We start from the raw sequence: 22062 nt of genomic DNA on the forward strand, positions 1-22062 counted from the left end.
ACCTGCTCAGGCCTATATTACATTTACATGTTCAACTCTTACACATACCCAACATTTAACATCTTTACCATTAAAATCCTATCAAACATTAACTTTTCTTGACTAATTTGTACTAGTACAAAAAATCTTTCTTTTCTTATGTCTACAATTTTTTTGTCTGATTCAAGTCAATACAGTATTAAACACCTAAAAATCTCACTAAAATTTTATTACCGTGGAAATATTCAGCAATTTTTTTTTAAAAAACATTTTTTTGGTGGGCGAGGGAAGTAATTTTTACATTTTTTCCCTAATGACATTAAACTTTTCATATATATCTACTCACACAATAAAAATTCTTCATACAATACTTTTTCACAGTTTTTTCTATTCCACTGGTTTTCATCTTTCACCTACCTCTACTTTTCTGAACCAAGTTTGATATTTCAAACTGCAACAGAAAACAATTCACATCTTCCATCTTATTTTTTTCTCATTCCAACTAGTTACATTTTCCCAAATATTCTACAATTTATACCAACAATTTTGCTAATTATTATTATTAAGACACTTTTTCAAATTTTTCTTTCCACAAATTGTTGACCAATTCAGTTCAGCTCAAAGTACATGTTTCCCCAAATGTCTAAAAGCAAAAAAAATCCCCATTTTTCTTTTTAACCTGGAATTTCACAATTGTTTCCAATATTTTTCCCCTATCAATTTCTACATTTTTTTGACCGATTTCAACCGTTCCAACTTAAAACTGATCATATTTGATTACAATTTTATTTAAATTAAACAAACTTTTTAATCTTTGTTTTTTCCTCAAATTTCCACAGTTTGGCGGATTCCTGGTATAAATGTGCTTTTAGGATCAAGGTTTGTGCCATACATATGATATGCAGGATTAATAGTTATAATGTAATGATTGCTTTGAGGGGATTGTCTTCTATTCACAGAAATTTACTATTTATGGTTGGATTCCATCTCTAGGTTCCACTGCATATTTTGTCAGGCTTCATACCTATTTGGCACGCTGTACTTATTTGGAAAGTATGTCCAGCATTTGCTATAATCAGCTCTAAACATAATTTATGGTTAATACCCAGTGTTGTAGGCAATCTCTCCCAGTGCGTCACAGGCATCCTCCTTCTCATCAATGTAAGCATTCTCCACACTGAACCTAAAAGGAGAGATTAAAACAAAATAAGGCAGGCAGGCAGGCAGGCAGGCAGATAGACAGACAGACAGACAGACAGACAGACAGACAGACAGACAGACAGACAGACAGACAGACAGACAGACAGACAGACAGACAGACAGACAGACAGACAGATAGATAGATAGATAGATAGATAGATAGATAGATAGATAGATAGATAGATAGATAGATAGATAGATTCTTTATTGTCATTGTACAAGTACAATGAAATTGAAAGAGCAACCCCCGATGCAGTAAAAAAAAAAATAAAGGTTTATCTAAAATAGCATTGGGAAATATTATAGTATAGGAATAAGGGGAACATTCTTTTATCATGTATGATGAATAAATAATGTACGCTGTTGCATCGTGGACATCTGTTTCAGGCTCCACATCTAGAAATTCATCCGAATCCTTAGTCTCTTCATTGTCATCTTCATCATCTAGCAGGACAAATGTCTTGTCATCCTCGAGGTGTGCCTGTAAAAATTGAAACAATCTACGATTTCAACTTAAAAACAATCACAAGTTTAGCATGGATAACACTGGGATGCTTCATACTGTAATGCCTTCATTGGACTTCAGCGCAAGTAGCATAATTGTTGTAATGGCAGTGAGGTGAGGAGTCAGACAGTCTGGGTTGACTGTGGAAACAGATGAGTATAGACTGTATCTGATGGGAGAGAGGATGTGTGTTACATTTAATCTTAGATGAAGTGAGCCCCCCACTTAAAAAACAAACAAACAAAAAAAACAGGATTAACGTACGTGCAGCGTCTTAGGTCAGGGTCATCTATGGAGTCTGTGAGTTTGAGTCCCAGTTGAACGCATTCGGCTGCAAGAGGACTGAAAACCTCTTTGCCGATGGTTCGAGCCAGTACAGAGAGTGTGTCTATAACAGAAAAATGCTAGCTGAAGTTTCCAAACATTTAAAGTATGAGATTCATTTTAGCATGAGATTACTTACATAAAGACTGAGTTTGCAAGGATCTCATTTCCTCCGTGGTGGCTGTCAGAAGACCTTTTAGTATTTCAATGATCGGGGGGAAATAAGGAACCAGCAGATCCTTGGCAGCATTGGCTGTAGTGATGAGGTGTGAGATAGCAGATGATAAGTTGCACATAGGGGTTGAGGATGCCTGTTTGGTTTGTTTTATTTCAAATCTTGAGTACCCCCTGAAGTTTCTTCATCTCCAGGGGTACTAGTATCCCCATTTGAGAACCACTGTTCTCGGGAAGCCGTGGTGCGGAACAGACACACATGCTGTGAACGGGGGTGTGCGGCATCATTGCGGTGGCGCAGAGACACAGTATTTGAAATTCACGGGGCTGTATGTGGAGCTTGCGTTTCTCCTACATTTTGTCTCGCCACCCAATAAGAGGTCCATTAGCTATTGCTTCTCGTTTGGCTTGTTTGTCAACCACTAGTTACACAACAATCTTGTTCTTGAACTAGCGCAGTAGCTTCCTTGACCCTGCCTGACAGCAGAGGCGCTACATGTACAACTCAGCGTCAACCTTTGGAAGGATTGCATTTGACACAGGCCTAGCCTTCACGCAATTTGGTGTGCTACCAGGTTTAACTGGCAACTTAACCATGATATCTTTCATGCTGCCAAGTTCTCAGTTAAAAACCAAGGAATATTTCTTCAATATGTCCTGCCGGTGGCTGTTTTCTCCCTCCTTAACCATGAACACTTCGTGCCAGTTCAATTTAATTCTTTTTAGCCACCGGCGACCTAGCAGGGCCGGACGGTTTCCTGAGATGATGTACAGTGAAAGAGTCACCTTTTGGTTGTTGTATTCCACGGTCACAACAACTCCCAACACTAGAACAGGCTCAACAGTGTATGTCCTCAATTTCAGCTTGGAGAAAGGTGTTTCAGCTTTTTTTTTTTATACACAACTTCTCATAGCATGGATACATGGGTACACTGGGCCCCCGGTTTACAAATTCTCTGTTTTACGTATTTTTCATCTTACGAACGTGGACCGCGGCGTTTTTTTGTCCCCCTCTTACACACAAACCTTTCGTCTTACGAACAATCCAGCATGCCGGTCAGTGTGTGTCCGCCGATATGCTATTGGTCGATTAAGGTCACAGTCTCAGTCACGGAGATGCGGATCTGCCATTGGCTGGCGTCACATCAATCACAGAAATGCCGATATGGTATTGGCCGAACGCCTTCATCTAGCTTGATGGCACAGCTGGTCGGTGTGTTGTGAAGACTTTGCAAACTTTATCTGTTAGACATGGCTTCGAAAATTGCAAGTGGCGGTAAAGGAAGAAGTAAGAGGATGATGACAATAGAAACGAAGCAGGAGATAATAAAAAAATACGAAGGAGGCGCACGCATAGTTAACCTTGCTAGTGAGTATGGGCGTAACTGCTCGGCAATCTTCTAAGGGCAAGACTTTCCTTGCCAGGGGACGGACCTCGGCCAACAACAAAATGGAGAGGCTTCTTCTATTATGGATTAAAGAGAAGGAAATCGCCGGTGATATGTTCTCGTTTAAGAAAAGTTCTCATTTAAGGAAAAAAAACAATCTGCGGGTTCGTCTCTGCTCCCCTCCGCCTCCACCCACCACCAGCTCAAGTCACGTTGCCCCAAAGGTAAATGTCATTTTTCCTTTGTATATTTATGTTATTTACTTTAACTGTACAGTAGATTATGTTACTAATTTTTAATATGTGTATAAAGTCGTGATGTTTTTACCTAAGGTTTTTGCACGCGTTGCACGCATTCACTTTTAACATAGGTTTGGATTGCCCGTCATACGAGCAATTCGAGTTACGAGCATAGCCGCTGAACGGATTAAGTTCGTAACACAGGGCCCACTGGACCTGTATCCACCTGCATCCACATTGGTTTATTTTCAAGTAGTGGTGTGACCCCAATATCCATCATCATAATTTTCCATGCCGGATAAAACATGCACGGCATCTTGATCAGACTCACTATCACTCTGTTCATCTGGTTCATGTTCCAACTTATTTACATGCTTCTTTTTGGTTCGGTGAAACTCACTTGACGCCCCAGTAAAATACTGTAAATAGAACAAAAGGGAAAAGAAATGAAACCAAACTGAAGTGAGCCTCAACAACTAACACAATGTGGAACAAGTCAATCCACATATATATATATATATATATATATATATATATATATATATATATATATATATATATATTTTTTTTTTTTTTTTTTTTTTTTTCAAGTCAACCAGTTTATATACATATTTTTATAAATAGATATCAATGAATATAAATAGGTACATTTACATTGAATATACAACCCTTAGGTGAACATTCTGTGACTACCTGTTCACATTAACATAGTTCGAGGTGCCCCTCCCCCATGGCGGAAGTGACAACAACCACAGCCTAATTGAATCAGGGCACACCTGTTCCCTGATTGCAGTCAGTAAAAACTCACTGGACAGTAGACAGCTCTGACTGCTAACACTCTCAAAATCTTTCACCACAACGGTGTAATTTCAGAAAGATAAGACACGTCAAGATTAAGATTTAACACAGACAAGTTTTGGTAAGATTCTTCTTTTGTTGGTCTACTACAATGTGTTTAACCTGATTGCATATGTTTTGTTTGGTTAGAATTCTCTGAATAGACTAGAATTGATTTTGTTTTCATCATGGCCTGACTTACAGGCCAGGTTCTTCTTCCCTTTACTCCCTCTCTGGTGTCTCACTGCCACTCCACGAACCTAGAACTAGCCCAGTAGCTTTCCTGACCCTGCCTTACAGCAGAGGCGCAACAAATTTGGCGAGCTAGCCAGGAGCGGCTTCTGTAGTGCCAAAGTCTGGTAAAAGTAAAGTTTGACATGGAAGCCGTGCAGAAAAGCAATGTCAAGATACCAAACTCACTCTTAGTGAAAGGTCAAACTAAAAGTGATACTGATGAAGAGATTTTTGAATTTCTCAAACAGTATGGGTCAATTAAGAGTATTGTTCCTGTAGACAAAATTGATCCAGATTTCGGAAACAGATAATTGGTGAGTACACATACGGTACATCAGTGCAGTCACTTTGTGCACTGTTGCCATACAAATTCTCATCAACAGGTAACCATGACATAGATTATACAATAGACGAATTAAGTAGCGTGTATGCTCCTACAGTTACCAGTACTGCTATGCAATCTTACCTGACAGAACTGCGAGACATAGCAAAACAGATAGGTACAAGCTTTATAGACTGACTGAAAGAGGAGCTTACTTCAATAAGTAAAGCTGCCGATCCAGAATCTGATGACCATGACAATGACAATGATGATGACAGTACTGGCTTCTCACAAAAACCAAACAACCCATCGGGAGCCCTCCTTAATCCCAGGCTCCAAGCCATGCAAAGCTCCCGAACCTGAAACCATTGGATGTCAACCCACCAGAGCTTCAGGTGATTGTAGAGCACATTTTGCTGATACCTACACACAAAAATTCCTACACACACTACCAAGGAATTCAGTCAAAAAACCCAGAACGTGGTTCACGACCCGCTTTTGACGCCCAGTCATTCAACAGCTGAAGAAGCAAATTGCTAAATTGCAGTCTTACCTCACGTCATTGAAATTGAGAAATGATAAAGATTCTGAAAGACTCAAGCCCAAAACATACACTCCTGTCTCAGCAAAAGGTTTTCCTTGAGAGTTCCAAGGTTCAGAGAGCACAACCTTCAGAGCGGAGAGCAGACAACTCCTCAATCAATCGCCCCCGACCCCGGTACTGCTTTCGCTGTGGAGAAGATGGACATATCAAACCCCGGTGTGAAAATGATCCAAACCCTTCTCTAGTAGCCTTGAAGAGGAATCAGTTAAGAGACAAACAAATGACATGGGACAAAACAAGTCTTCTAAAGGATGACCATTTAAACTAAGTTTGGCAACACTTAAGGGACGAAGTGAGGCCGAGTCCAACATGAAGTGTCCCAACCAAAAGAAATATGCCTCAAGGGTGCACACTCAAGCAAATAGACCAGCTTTTCTTCCAAAAGGTCTCATTGGAGCAAAATGCACAGCACAAGTCACCACCAATGCTTATTAGATTCTGGCTTACAGGTAATAAGAAGAGGTTTTTTTATTAGCAGAATCCGTCTAGTTTACCTGTCCATGACCTTAATGATCTGTTGGAAATAGAAGGAGCTAACCTTACTTTGGTTATGTCGAGACCACTATTACCTTCCCAAAAAGTTAATTGGGTGCTGATGTCGAAGTGCCAACTCTGGCACTAATCGTTCCCACCGTGAGCTCAAACTCACCCTCTTTGTTGATAGGCACCAACACTTTGAACATTTTCTATGAGCTATATATGCAGACACCTGGTGTTATAGACCAACCATTACTGTCTTATGGCTATTGAGTTGTTCTCAAAACACTGGCCGCCAGAAAAAAACACCTGGTCGACTCAAGCCTTGGGAGAGCTTCGGCTATGCAGTGCACATTCTGAAGTTATTGAGGCCGGACAAAGAAAAGTTTAGGAGGGATCAGTCATGTGCAGGATGTCTCAGGCTGGAGCATGTGTGACTGTTGAAGCACCAACATCAACCTCCTTACCAAGTGGGTTATTTATCACTGATGGGCTAGCAACTTTGTCCTCCAAGCATCCATACGGTGTTCCTGTCATTCTCAAAAATGAGTCGCAACATGCGATCACACTCAAAACAGTCAGCAGAAATACACGTCATCCAAGGCATCCAGCGACCTGGAAACTCAGTTACAACTACTTCCAAGCCTGACAAGTCCAACCTTCAGTTAGACTTCACGAATTCACCAATTCTCAAATGAGTGGAAAAAGAGAAGAACTGACAAATTCAATTCAATGCCAGAAGTATTTGCTCAGACTGAACTCGACTTTGGTTGCACTGATAAACTCAAGCATCACATCACACTGAGTAACCCAACGCCCTTCAAACACAGAGCAAGACCTAGAGATTCACCCTCAAGATTTAGAAGCAGTGCACAAGCATCTGCAAGAACTACAGTGGGCCCCCGGTTTACGAACTCCCTCATTTACGAACTTTTCATCTTACGAACGTGGACCGCGGCGTTTTTTGTCCCCCTCTTACGCACAAACCTTTCGTCTTACGAACAATCCAATATGCCGGTCAGTGTGTCCGTACTATTTTTTTCGCTTTGCTGCACCAACAAAATGTATTCTCGCATGTCATTGTAACGCCGATATGCTATTGGTCTTATAATGTCAGAGTCACGGTCTCAGTCACGGAGATGCGGATATGCTAATGGCCGGCGTCACGTCAATCACAGAAATGCCGATATGCTATTGGTCGAACGCCTTCATCTAGCTTGATGGCACAGCTGGTCGGTGTGTTGTGAAGACTTTGCAAACTTTATCTGTTAGACATGGCTTCGAAAATTGCAAGTGGCGGTAAAGGAAGAAGTAAGAGGATGATGACCATAGAAACAAAACATGAGATAACCTTGCTAGTGAGTATGGCCGTAACCGCTCGGCAATCTTCTAAGGGCAAGACTTTCCTTGCCAGGGGACGGACCTCGGTCAACAACAAAATGGAGAGGCTTCTTCTATTTTGGATTAAATAGAAAGAAATCACCGGTGATATGTTCTAGTTTGAGAAAAGTTCTCGTTTAAGAAAATAAATAAATTCTGCGAGTTCGTCTCTGCTCCCCTCCGCCTCCACCCAGCTGAAGTCACGTTGCCCCAAAGATAAATGTAATTTTTCCTTTGTATATTTATGTTATTTAATTTAACTGCACAGTAGATTATTTTACTAATTTTTAATATGTGTATAAAGTCGTGATGTTTTTACCTAAGGTTTTTGCACGCGTTGCACGCATTCACTAATTAACATAGGTTTGGATTGCCCGTCATACGAGCAATTCGAGTTACGAGCATAGCCGCTAAACGGATTAAGTTCGTAACACAGGTTACTGAAGTGATGCTGAAGTAATTCGCGAGTCTGAATCACCATTCTCTTCTCCGATAGTCGTGGGCCGGAAAAAAAACGGAGACGTCAGACTTTGAATTGACTACAGGAAATTAAATCTCCAGACAGTTAAGGATTCTTATGTTTTGCCCAATCTTGAAGAGTCATATTCAGTCTTGAATGGATCCAAGTGGTTTTCTGTCTTGGATTTGAAGTCTGATAGAAATGGAAGTCTGACAAGCCGAAAATTGCCTTTGTCTGTCCTCTTGGATTGCTTTAATTCAACCGATTGCCACAAGGGATTTCCAATGCACCTAGAATGTTCCAGAGGCTTATGGAGCGCTGTATAGGAAAACTCAATCTTAAACAAGTACTTGTCTTTCTAGACGACATAATAATTTTCTCTCCAACATTAGAGGAACATGAAGAACGCCTCATGAAAGTACTTACTTTCTTTTGAGAGAGGACAGCCACAAACTTTCACCGGAAAAATGCAGATTTTTTCAAAGCTCAGTCGAATATCTTGGACACATCTCAGAAAAAGAAATTGGAACTGACAATACATACCCACCCTTGCAGAAAAGTATCTACACTAAATCAGCTAAAGACAAATACCATAATCCAAAGAACCTTTTGGAATCAGGTGGACTGGAGATTGTCAGAAAGCATTTGAAACAATCATCGAAAAACTAACAACAGCACCAGTACTTGGGTTTGCTGACCCCAAAGAACCATACACTCTTCACACCAATGGAAGCACTTCAAGATTAGGAGCTGCACTTCATCAAACACAGCATGGTCAAGAATGTGTAATTGCCCTTGCAAGCCGCGGACTGTCCAAGTCCGACTCAAAGTATCCTGCACATAAATTGGAATGTCTAGCTCTAAGGTGGGCAGTCACAGAAAAATTTCATGACTATCTCTATGGCAATACATTTCTGGTGGTTACGACAGTAATCCTTTAACATACATTCTGACTACTGCAAAACTTGATGCAAACAGTTATAGATGGCTGGCAGCTCCGTCAACATTCAATTTCCAATTGCAATACAGAGCATGAAAACAAAACCAGGATGCAGATGGATTATCTAGACGCCCACACACTGCTGAACCTGATAGCATACTATCCCAAAAAGAGGTTGAAAGGATACAGCAATTCACACAGAGACATATATCAAATCATCCAAACTTTGCCAACCAGTGCACAGTAAAGGCGATCTGCGAAAAAACCCTTTGTTCATCAATTCTCTGAAGTCAATGCAGAAAAATCTATGACCACCTCTCTGGTTCTGTCCCTTGCTCATAATTCACAAGCCATTCCCCCGAGCTATGACAATGAGGAGGAATTTGGAGGTCTGCCTATCATTCCCAGTTTCACAACAACTAAATTAAGAGAGAAACAATTAGCAGACGTAATTATTCGAGAAGTCATAAATCAAATTGAGACTGGAGAGAAACCCCCACCAACTGCAAAAAGGGAACTCCCCGAACTTTGTCTGTTGTTATGGGAGTGGAATCGACTTGTCCTCAAAAACGGTGTACTTTACCGCTCAAGACAGGATGGTGCCCAAACACAGTACCAATTGGTACTCGCCCCAAGAGCTAAGGCCCCTTACAATGTCTACACGACGACATGGGCCATATGGGCGTTGAAAGAACTCTTGATCTTGTCAGGAAGCGATTCTATTGGCCCAAGATGTAAGCAGATGTCAAACAACTGCACCTGGGTTGCTGCACTTAACTGTTGCGCTTCTCTGGCAGCCATCATTGATGTGCTGATTTAAATGGTCTTATCCAGCCTCAGGTTAGCGTCTGTCAGTAACCACCTCTGAATAGCCTTGCAGCGTAGACCACACGCCAGCCGGTCCAGATTCCTGGTTCCTTTTGTGAAATCTAAACGTCTCTGTAATGCTGAGTGGCTTTGGTGAATAGTGATCCGTTAATATCTTCACTATGTCATAATAAGACTTGTCTCCCGGTTTGACAGGTGGCACTAGACTACGCAGCAGGTTGAATGTCTTCCTTTTCATAACACTTAAAAATGTTGTGACAATAACATCTCTTAAATGTAGTTAGCAAGGGCAAAATACTTCAATCTTTCCGTGTAATAACTCCATTGTTCTGTATTTTCTTCAAATGGACCAAAATTTGTGACCAGCGCGGCCATGCTGATTATCACTGAGCTAAATTCCTTCGGTGTGCCGTACTTATTGCCATTTTTATTTTGTTTTTCGTGAATCACTGCGTTAATGTCCTCTTGTGCCACACACTTCCTTGTTCATCCGTTTTCTCCCGTCTCCTTCAATCGTAGCAGCGCTGCCCTCCGATACAGTACAGACCGTCCACATTGGCGCAGATAGCCAGCACTGCAGGCAGCCACATCGCAAGGTACGTGTGCAAATCCAATACACCAAACATAGACTTTTTGTCAAGAAAACAATAAACAGTGCTATCCCATCCTCGTCCCCACTTTGTTATATTCCTTGTGAAGCATCCTCACCAGCTGCATCACCGTGTGGGGCGGGAGCTGCACCGACTACAACAGGAAGGCTCTACAACGCATCGTGAGGACAGCTGAGAGGATTATTGGTACTCCGCTCCCCTCCCTGCAAGACCTGTACACCACCCACCTCGGCCGCAAAGCCGTCACGATTGTCACCGATACAAGCCACCCTGCACACAGTCTGTTCAGCCTCCTGCCCTCCGGAAAGAGGTACAGGAGCCTCCGCTCCCACACCACCCAACTCAGGAACAGCTTCATCCACCAGGCCGTGAGACTGCTGAAGTCCCCCACTAGGCAAAGTAGATCAAACATACTGCACTTTACATTACTATAGATAAGTATCTAGCTTTTAGGTTTGTCTCGTCTTGCGCACCTGCACTTTGTTATTGTACATGTAAAACGCAGAGGATAGTGAGAAACGCAATTTCGATTCCTTTGTATGTTAAGCACATGTGAAGAAATTGACAATAAACTTGACTTTGACTTTGATGTTGTAGAAGGGCGAATGATGAGGGAATAGGAGACAACGACAATAGGCATTTCAACTTGTATTCAATTGGCATAGACACAAACATGGCCGTAACCGTATCCTTGAAGGGACAAACTTAGGTACAAAACACAATAATCGTTATAACGATAAATTAATTGCTTGCTTGTTAAAGTAAAACTATTGCAAAAGCCCTTCAAAATAATAATATAATAATATTCAAGATAGCAACCTTTAAGAAAACAAAACACAATTTGATTTTTACTTAATGATTCAGCCCTAAATGTAAAGACTTGAGATGAGTAGTTTGGTTTGAGAGGTTACTTGAAAAGAATGACTCACCAATGGCACCAATCGCAGACACAGTGAGTTCTTTAATTTTCAGGCTTTCTGTGCTGTTGAGAGCAGACAACATTGTGTCCATCAGGGTGGGAAGGTAGGGCTCAATATCTGCTCCTGTCATAAAAGATACACAAGGAAATAAAAATGTTGTAGGGCTGTCCTGGCTGACACGATTCTGCAACATGTGTGGACATGTGGACATTGGGGACAGCATATCTGGATTGGCAGACTGGGGTGGTGGTCCCCCTTTTGAGAAAGGAGGGTGTGTTCCAACAAAGAGGGATCATACACCTCAATCCCCCAAGTAAGATCTATTCAGAGAGGGGGTCCGTCAGAAAGTCGAACCTCAGATTCAGGAGGAGCAGTGTGGTTTTTGTCCTGGCCGTGGAACAGTGGACCAGCTCTACACCCTTGGTAGGATCTGCGAGGGTGCATGGGAGTTCCAACCAATCTACATGTGCTATGTGGACTTGGCAAAAGGCGTTCGACCGCGTCCCTTGATGAACTCTGTGCGGGGTGCTTCGGGAGTACAGGTACCGGACACCCTGATACCGGCTGTTCAGTCCCTGTACGACGTATGTCAGAGTTTGGTCCACATTTCCAGCAGTGAGTTGAATTTGTTTCCGGTAAGGGTGGGACTTCGCCAAGGCTGCTCTTTGTCACTGATTCTGTTCATTGCTTTTATGGACAAAATTTCTAGGTGCAGCTGGAGCAGTGAGGGGGTCCAGTTTGGGGGTCTCAGCATTTTATCTGTGCTATTTGCAGATGACTTGGTGCTATTGGCTTATTTGCGTCGTGAACTCCAACTCTCACTGGAGTGGTTTGCAGTAGAGTGTGAAGCGGCTGGGATGAACACCTCCAAATCTGGAACCATGGTCCTTAGTTGGAAAATGTGCCCTCTACAGGTCGGGGGTAGGGTCCTGCACCAAGAATAGGAGTTCAAGTATCTTGAGGTCTTATTCACAAGTGAGGTTTGGTTGGAGCTAGAGATCATCAGGTGGATCAGTGCAGCGTCTGCTGTGTTGCTGACGCTGTACCGGTCTGTTGTGTTGAAGTAAGAGCTGAGCTAAAAGGCGAAACGCTCTTTTTAGCGGTTGATCTACGTTCATGCCCTCACCTATGGTCACGATCTGTGGGTCGCGACCGAAAGAATGAGATCCCGGATAAAAGCGACATAAGCGAGTTTCCTCCAGAGGGTGTCTGGTCTCTTACTTGGAGATAGGGTGAGAAGTTCGGTAATCCGGACCCCTTCAACCCTACGGCTGCAACTTAAAATTCCGTCCGTAAAAATAATAAACCGAATCAGTGACAAGGGCAACCTTGGCGGAGTCCAGCCCAAGCTGGAAATGAATTAGATTGCTGGAAATGCGGACCAAACTTTGAAATGGTAGTACAGAAATCGAAAAGCTCGTATAAGGGAGTTTGGTACCCCATATTCCCAAAGCATGACCCACAGGACTCCCCGAGGGACACAGTCAAATGTCTTTTCCTAATCCAGAGAAGAAATGTAGACCATTTGAGCGAACTTGAATTTACCCTCAACGATCTTGCCAAGGGTGAAAAACTGGTCCACATACTGATCCTCAAGAATCTGAGGTTTGACTTCCTGACGGATGCTCCTTCCCAGCACCTCTGAATAGACCTTATCTGGGAGGCTGAGGCGTGTGATCCCTCTATGGTTGAACGCAATCTCCACTGTACAGAACGCAATCTCCAATGTACAGAGTGTTAATGGTGGACTGCTTCCCCCTCCCGAGACGTTGGTAGGGGGAAGCCATCAACAGGAACCGAACACTTTATGACATTAACTGCAGGCAGCCGCCTTGACAAAGGAGGAGCAGAACACGGTCCACTGGGACTCAATATCCCCCAGGACGTGGGAGAAGCTCTCCCGGAGGTGGGAGTTGAAACTCCTTTTGACAAGGTATTCTGTTAGACTTTCCCAGCAGCACCCTTACAATACATTTGGGCCTGCGAGGTCTGTCCAACATCCTCCCCCAACATTGCAACCAACACACTACCAGATGATGATCAGTTGACAGGTCCACCCCTGTCTTCACCAGAGTGTCCAAAACATGCATCCGCAGATCCAATAACATGGCCACAATCTCTATATCTTATCATTGAACTGCAGCCTCGGGTGTTCTGGTGTCATGATCACTATTGTTATGGACAATCTGACGAGCATAGAACTTGGGGGAGGACTCCCTACCAATCACGGCCCTCCAGGTCTCACTGTCATTGCACATGTGAGCATTGACCCCAAGCAGAACGATGAATGGGTGGGTGCACAGACCTCAGTCAAGACCGATCCTCCTCCCACTCTAAGACGGACGGAGGCTACTCAATCATGAACCCCAATGTATAGGCGCTGAGCCGGGACACAATAAGTATTTCTATTCCTGCTCTGCGCCTCGTGGGCAACTCCAGAGTTCAATTGAGTCCAAACCCTCTCAAGAGAACTGGTACCAGAGCCCAAGCTGTGTGTGGAGGAGAGTCAGACTATATTTAGTCGGAACTTTTCCGCCTCACACACCAGCTCAGGCTCCTTCCCTGTCAGAGAGGTAACATTCTATGTCCTAAAAGCGAGCTTCTGCAGCTGGGGATATGAGTGCTTTTGGCCGCCGCCCATCTTACAAGGCACCCTACCCCTATATTCCCTCCCAGGTGCGGGAGTTTGCCATGGGTGACCCTGCCAGGGCTCTAGGTTCAGCTCTTACTTCCCAAAAAGGATGCATTATGTCTCTCATGACATGTGGTGTCCCACAGAGGTCAGTACTTGGTCCTTTACTGTTTAACATCTAAATGGTCCTGCTTGGTGAATATTATTTATCAGTGGTCGGCTGTCAGTGACAGTAAAGCCTTCTCTGCTAGCCTAAAATAACCAGAAACTATAATAACTACAGTAAATTACAATAATGATAATAACTACAGTAGGCCCGGGTGTAACAATGTCCCTGACTTACGTTATTTTCATGTGGAATACTGATTTTTTTCATCCTCTCTCAGGTATTTTCCAGGTTATGCGACCAAAACAACTGTCATGACCCTAGGGAATTGGCTGTATTTGTGTTGTCTCCATCTGGAAGCGTTTTTAGGTAATTGGGGCCCGAGCAGTGACCGCTAAGAGGTCCCTATTGTTCCTTTCCAGATTATTATTATTATTATTACAGCCCGAGCAGCGACCGCTGCAAGGTCCCTATTGTTCCTGTCCAGATTATAAGGGCCCAAGCAGCGACCACTGCGAGGTTTCAGTATATTTCAGTAAATTCTCTGAATATTAGTCAGGAGAATATTGAAGACATAGCGAACATTATGAATCTCAAGTTTCATGACTTCAAATTTGGGCGTAGCCTTTACACCGCCTCAAAGTCCGATGCCTGGCCAGACCAGTAAAACTTAATGTAATTGGACCAACATGATCTTCTCTAAATTTTATTTCATGGGAGTACAATGCTAAACACACTTCTTTTCCTCGTACTGCGGGCTCCACCTGGTGGCAGCAAATAATTACATATTTACTTATATGTACCTTTTTGAGCCTGTCAAAGTAATATCACTGAAAAATTTTCAGACAGGCCTTCAGACACGATTAAATTTCTGCCACCAAATATTACAATGTTTTGATAATGGCTGTGGCCTATTCAACAGTGCTCATTACGACCATTTAGCATAACAGTAAATGCTGTTCTCACGACTTCACATGTTGATTGAAAGTCAATTCCTACGGACATCAACAAAGATATATTCCATCGTAGTGGTACAATCACCTCGTGGCAGAAAATATATTACCAAGTTTGCGATTCCAGCACGAATACATTCATACCCAAATTTGTTCATACCTTGAACTGTTCATCCTTCAACGTGCTCATGTCTGCGAGGGCCCGTTATAGCTGCGTGCAGCTCTAGTTATTATTATTATTATTCTCCAAAGTAAATAGCAAATGTGAGGGCCTAAACATGCACAGAAAGTCACCAAAATTTGCACACTCATCGGGCCTGCTCTAAAATTGGGTATTTTGGTGTTTTCATACATAAAATCTAAAAAATTGATTTTTAGCGCCACCTAGAGTCAAACACTTCTCCGGGGTCACGGCCAGTTTCACCTAGAGCTTTGAATTTTTTTTTAGGCATATATAGCACCTAAAGACCTACAAAAAAAATTTAGAGCGCCATATGCTAGGATGTACAGAACTAGAGATATGAATTTTTTTATGTGCCTTTTTGGACCATTTTTGGATGTTTGCAGGTAGCAAATTATTCCTAATAGCTCCTAAACAATTAAGCAGATCAACTTTAAATTTGATGTGCTCCATATTCACGCTTCGGGCCACATTTGGGCGCAATTTCGTGACGATCGGCCAACATATATGATGGGGGCGGGGCTTTATATTATGTGTGTCAAATTTCCTTCGCGATGAGGAACAAAAACCTTAACTCCAATGAGCAAGCTTCAAAAAATCTGAAACTTTACAGAAAATTTACTAGTTATGTCGTTAAAATAACTGCATGATAAATTTTAAAATTATTAACAGCGCCACCTAGTTACAGACAAAAATGTCATTTTTTTAAACTTTCATGTATTGTGCAAAGCCCAAAAGAGTAAATGGACTGAAAATTTGTACGAATAGCATTGCGACTTAGATAGAATGGGTTTTCAAATTTTACGACTTTGTGATTAGGGTGGTGGTCTGTATGCCACCTCAAAGTCGGAGTTTGCCCAAATCAGCAAAACTTGCTGTAATTTAGCCCAGATGATCCTTCAAACGGCAGCCCCTTCCGACCCGTTTGACCTAGAGCTACGAAATTTTTTATGCATATGTAGTACCTCAAGACCTACAAAAACATTATAGAGCGCCGTATGTTAGGATGTACAGAACCAGAGTTATCAATTATTGAATGTAGCATTTGGCCCGATTTTCTACATTTTTCGGTACCGAAACCCTTGACCCGATCAAATTCAGATTTGGCGTGCCCCATTATCTGACAAAGGGGAACACTTAGGCAAAATTTCGTGAAGATCGGCCAACATATATGATGGGGGTGGGGCTTCAAAATACGTGTTTCAAACTCAAATTTTGTTCGCCAGGAGCAACAAAAACCCTAATAACTCCAATGTGCAAGCTTTAAAAAATCTGAAACTCTACAGAAATTTTACTAGTTATAGCTTTAAAATACCTGCATGGTTGATTATCAATTTAATGATAGCGCCACCTAGTCACAGACAAAAATGTCATTTTTTAAACTTTCATGTGTTGTGCTAAGCCCGTCAAGGCTAAATGTACTGAAAATCTGTCCGAATAGCATCGAGACTTAAGAGATTAAAGGTATCCAAATTTTATGACTTTGTGAAAAAGTGGGTGGTCTGTACGCAACCCCAAATTCGGAGTTTGCTCAAATCATCTAAACTTACTGTAATTGAGCCCAGGTGATCATAAAACGAGAGCCAGTTCGGACCCATTTGCCCTAGAGCTTCGAAATTTTTGATTTATATGTAAGACCTTAAGATCTACAAAAACATCATCGAGCGCCATTTGGAAGGATGTACAGAACCAAAGTTATCAATTGTTGAATGTAGCATTTGGCCCGATATTGTACATTTTTCGATTCCAAAATCCTTGACCCGATCAACTTCACATTTGAGGTGCTCCATTACCTGACAGAGTGGCACCATTGGGCAAAATTTCATCAAGATCGTCTAACCTATATGATGGGGGCGGGGCTTCAAAATACTTGAATCATATTTCCTATGCCACCAGTGCTAAAAACCTTAATATTTCAGTATTTGCACTGTGCTAATCCTGTTTGAGCAATTTAACTGTACCAATAGCAAAACCTGGTGCCAGACGAAAGAGACAGTTTTTACACTTTCATGTTCTCTGCTATGCTGCATTCAGCAAATTCACTGAAAATTAGTCAGGAGAAAATTGAGACAAAGCGAACATTATGAATCTCAAGTTTCATGACTCCTCAAATTTGGGCCTGGCCTTTACACCGCCTCAAAATCAGATGTCTGGCCAGACCGGTAAAACTTAATGTAAATTGACCAACAAGATCTTCTCTAAATTTCATTTTGGGAGTACAATGCTAAACACATTTTTTTTCCTCGTAGTGTGGGTGCCACCTGGTGGCAGCAAAAAATTACATTTTCATTTATAGGTACCTTGTTGAGCCTGTTCAAGTAATATCACTGAAGTTTATTCAGACAGAAATGCTTAATTTCTTCCATCAAATATTATGATGTTTTGATCATGGCCGTGGCCTATTCAGCAGTGCTCATCCATTTATCGTAACAGTAAATGCTGATGTAGTTTGTCCCAGATGATCTCATCTTCTCACGACTTCACACGTTGATTGAAAGTCAATTCCTTCAGACATCAACAAATATATATTCCATCAAAGTGATGGAATAACCTCGTATATTAACATGTTTGCCATTCCAATTACTTAGTTGAGCCCGGTGGACAAATGCTAATAAAAATGTTACCTTTTCTAGAACATTGACCTCTAAAGTTCGCCTGCTAATGCACGCATACATTCATACCCCAATATGCCCATGCATGGAACTGTTCATTCTTCAACGTGCTCATATCTGCGAGGGCCCGTAATAGCTGCGTGCAGCTCTAGTTATTATTAGGGCCCGAGCAGCTACCGCTGCGAGAGCCCTCTTGTTTTTCTCCGGATTATTAGGGCCCGAGCAGCTACCGCTGCGAGAGCCCTCGTTTTTCTCCGGATTATTATTATTAATACTATTATTATTATTAGGGCCCTAGCAGCTACCGCTGCGAGAGCCCTCTTGTTTTTCTCCGTATTATTATTATTAGGGCCCGAGCAGCTACCGCTGCGAGAGGGGGACAATGTGGGTCCCACCTTGTCTAAATTTTACATATTTGGTAAGAGTCCTGCACTGAAGTCATCTACAACTACTATTTCATCGTTCATAGTCCTTGTTCATACCCCGACCTGTTCATACCCCAACGTGCACAGGTCTGCGAGGGCCCTTTATAGCTGCTTGCAGCTCTAGTTATTAGGGCCCGAGCAGCTACCGCTGCGAGAGCCCTCTTGTTTTTCTCCAGATAAGGGCCCGAGCAGCTACCGCTGCGAGAGCCCTCTTGTTTTTCTCCAGATTATTAGGGCCCGAGCAGCTACCGCTGCGAGAGCCCTCTTGTTTTTCTCCGGATTATTATTAGGGCCCGAGCAGCTACCGCTGCGAGAGCCCTCTTGTTTTTCTCCAGATTATTATTAGGGCCCGAGCAGCTACCGCTGCGAGAGCCCTCTTGTTTTTCTCCAGATTATTATTCTTATTATTATTCTTCTTCTTATTATTATTATTATTAGGGCCCGAGCAGCTACCGCTGCGAGAGCCCTCTTGTTTTTCTCCAGATTATTATTATTATTATTATTATTATTATTATTATTTACTGTGCAGCGCTTTTCCATTTTTGAGGGCCTAAACATGCACGAAAAGTCACCAAAATTTGCACATTTGTCGGGCCCGGTGAAAAATTGGATATTTTTGTGTTTCCCAAAACAATGCAAAAAAAATGGCTCTGCAGCGCCACCTAAGGTCGATAAAGTATACCTGGTCCCGGCCCGTTTGACCTAGAGCTACGAAAATTTTTAGGCATATGTAGGACCTAGAGACCTACAAAAAAGTCAGCGCGAGCCATGTGCTCAGATGTACAGAAAAAGAGTTATGAATTTTTGAATGTGCATTTTTTGCCCATTTTTGCACGTTTGCAGGTCCCAAACTGCTCCTTGTTTCTCCTAAACACTTTACTCAATCGCCTTCAAATTTGCTGTGGTCCATATTCACACATAGGGGCACAAGTGGGCAAAATTTGGTGCAGATCCGCTGACATATATGATAGGGGCGTGGCTTCAAATTATGTGTTCAATTTTTCCTTCGCCAAGATGGACAAAAACCTTAATAACTTTGATGTACTAGCTTAAAAAAATCTAAAACTTCATAGACACATGGAAACTTATGTCTTTAAAACCTTTAAAAAAAGTTTTTTTAAAAACCTACTAGCGCCGCCTAGTGGTTGATTAAAATGTCATTTTTTACACTTTCATGTATTGTGCTCAGTCTGTTTGAGTAAAACAAATGAAAATTGGTCAGAAAATCATTAAGACATGGAATATTAAGGTTTTAAAATTTTACGACTTTTCGATAATGGCCGTAGTCTGCACGCCACCTCAAAGTCAGATGACTCGCCAAAACGAAAAAAGTGGCTGTAATTGGCCCCAAAATGGCCTTATGAGTGGAAAATAGCCTCTTACTCCCGGCCCATTTGACCTAGAGCTACAAAAGTTTGTAGCCTTATGTAGGACCTCGAGCCCTACAAAAAAGTCAGCGCGAGCCATATGCTCAGATGTACAGAAAGAGAGTTATGAATTTTTGAATGTGCACTTTTGGCCCGTTTTTGCTCATTTGCAGGTCCCGAACTGCTCCTTTTTTCTCCCAAACGCTTGACCCGATCGACTTCAAATTTGCTGTGATGTTTTATCTGACTGTGAGGCACAATTGTTCTAATTTTCGTGATGATCCGCCATCAAATATGTTGGGGGCGGGGCTTCATATTATGCCTTTGATGATTACTTTGCCACATGTGAAACAAACCTTTATAAATACTCAGCTTTACAAGCTTAGAAAAATCTGAAACTTCACATACACATGAAGACTTAAGCCCTTAACACAAGTGTTTAAAAAAATCTTCAATTGCTTATAAGGCCATCTAGTGGCAAACAAAAATGTCAGTCTGATGTCTCGCCAAAACGAACAAAGTTGCAGTGTTTGGTCCCAGATGGTCTTATCGTTTCTAAACTTCATATATTTGATGGGTTTCCAATGCGGAATACACCTATCAACGTATTTTTTGTTATAGTGCGAGCGCCACCTAGTGGCAGCCAAAAATATAGCATTTTTTAAACGTTTTTATGTGTTTAGCTGAGCCCTTTGAAGTAATATCGCTGAAATTAAGTCTGCAAAGCCTCTAGACAGCCTTGCTGACCTCCACCAAATTTTACGAAGTTTCGATAATGGGCGTGGCCTCTACGACCATTTTCAATCCGAAGCTTTATCTGTCCAGTAAAAGTTGCTGTAATTTGACCCAGATGATCTGATCTTCTCACAATTTCACACATTGGATGAAAATATTCTCCTGAACATATCGACAAAAATATATTCCAGTTTAAAGCTAGCGCCACCTAGTGGCTGCAAAAAATGTCATTAGTCGAAAGATTACAGTCAATCCTGTTTGGTTTGACCTAGAGCTATGAAACTTTGTAGGCAAATGAAGGACTGCAAGACCTACAAAAAAGTCAATAGAAGTGATGTGCTAGGATGTACAGAAAAATTGTTATGATTTTTTTTAATGTGCAGTTTTGTCCCATTCTTAGACATTAGCTGGTCTCAAACTAGTGCCTTTTTCTCTTAAACGATTCACCCCATTACCTTCAACTTTGGCATGAATCATTATCCAACTGAGGGGCACACATAGTCCAAATATCGTGAAGATCTCTTGACATAAAAAATTGGGGCGGAGCTTCAAATTATGTTTAATATTTCCTTCGCCAAGAGTGACAAAAATCTTAATAACTCAGCTATGACAGCTGACAAGTGATGTGCTAGGATGTACAGAAAAATTGTTATGAATTTTTTTAATGTGCAGTTTTGTCCCATTCTTAGACATTAGCTGGTCTCAAACTAGTGCCTTTTTCTCTTAAAAGATTCACCCCATTACCTTCAACTTTGGCATGAATCATTATCCAACTGAGGGGCACACATAGGCCAAATATCATGAAGATCTCTTGACATAAAAGATGGGGGCGGAGCTTCAAATTATGTTTAATATTTCCTTCGCCAAGAGTGACAAAAATCTTAACTCAGCTGTGACAGCTTCAAACCATCTGAAACTTTCCTGGGACTTTAAAAGTCATGCAATAATACAGCTATGTGATAAACTTTCAAATCATTTACAGCGCCACCCAGTGGCGGACAACAATCTCATTTTTTATACTTTTATGTACTGTGAAATGCCTGTTTGACTAAAAGAACTCAAAAATGGTCAGAAAAGCTATGACACATTGGAACATTAAGGTTCTCAACTTTTATGACTTTTCAATAAAGGGCGTGGCCTCTATGCCAACTCAAAATCAAATGTCTCGCGAAAACGGTAAAAGTTGCTGTAATTGGACCTAGACGATCTGATTTTTTTAAAACTTCATATATGGGATGGGAGTCCAATGTGAAACACACCTACAAGCCTATTTTTTATCATAGTACGAGCGCCACCTAGTGGCAGCAAAAAATATAGCAAATCCTTAATGTTTTTATGTACTCTGCTGAGCCCCTTGAAGTGATATCCCTTAAATGTTTTCTGAAAAGCCAGTGGCCATGCCTTATGCACTCCACAAATCAGTACGATGTTTCGACAGTGGGTGTGGCCTATATGGCATTGAAAGTCACAAAATTGGATCAATAAAAGCTTCAGTAACTCCACCCACATTGTCCCACCTTGTCTCAATTTTACATATTTTGTAAGAGTCCTGCACTGAAGTCATCTACAACTACTTTTTCATCATTCATAGTCCTTGTTCATACCCCGACCTGTTCATACCCCAACGTG

At 41.7% G+C, this 22062-nt stretch overlaps 1 protein-coding gene and 1 long non-coding RNA gene across 4 annotated transcripts in view; one reads left to right on the forward strand and one right to left on the reverse strand.

Annotated features, from left to right (window-relative positions):
• The window catches only part of ipo4 (importin 4), a 159794-nt gene that overhangs the window by 30352 nt on the left and 107380 nt on the right, over positions 1–22062 (reverse strand). For all 3 annotated transcript variants that reach the window (XM_088401878.1, XM_088401879.1, XM_088401877.1), the window contains 6 exons: positions 11432–11545; positions 2148–2261; positions 1949–2072; positions 1742–1853; positions 1539–1660; positions 1085–1162 (listed from right to left, as the gene is read on the reverse strand). In XM_088401878.1, coding sequence (XP_088258004.1) covers positions 1085–1162; positions 1539–1660; positions 1742–1853; positions 1949–2072; positions 2148–2261; positions 11432–11545 — 664 coding nt within the window. The remainder of the gene's footprint in view (positions 1–1084; positions 1163–1538; positions 1661–1741; positions 1854–1948; positions 2073–2147; positions 2262–11431; positions 11546–22062) is intronic.
• On the forward strand, positions 8921–11091 carry LOC148407577 (uncharacterized). Its single transcript, XR_015863609.1, has 2 exons — positions 8921–10487; positions 10591–11091. It is a non-coding gene; the product is annotated as an uncharacterized LOC148407577 (long non-coding RNA).

The sequence above is a fragment of the Hippichthys cyanospilos genome, chromosome 19, assembly GCF_059441005.1.
Source record: "Hippichthys cyanospilos isolate Australia breed blue-spotted pipefish chromosome 19, RoL_Hcya_1.0, whole genome shotgun sequence".
In the NCBI taxonomy this organism is placed as follows: domain Eukaryota; kingdom Metazoa; phylum Chordata; class Actinopteri; order Syngnathiformes; family Syngnathidae; genus Hippichthys; species Hippichthys cyanospilos.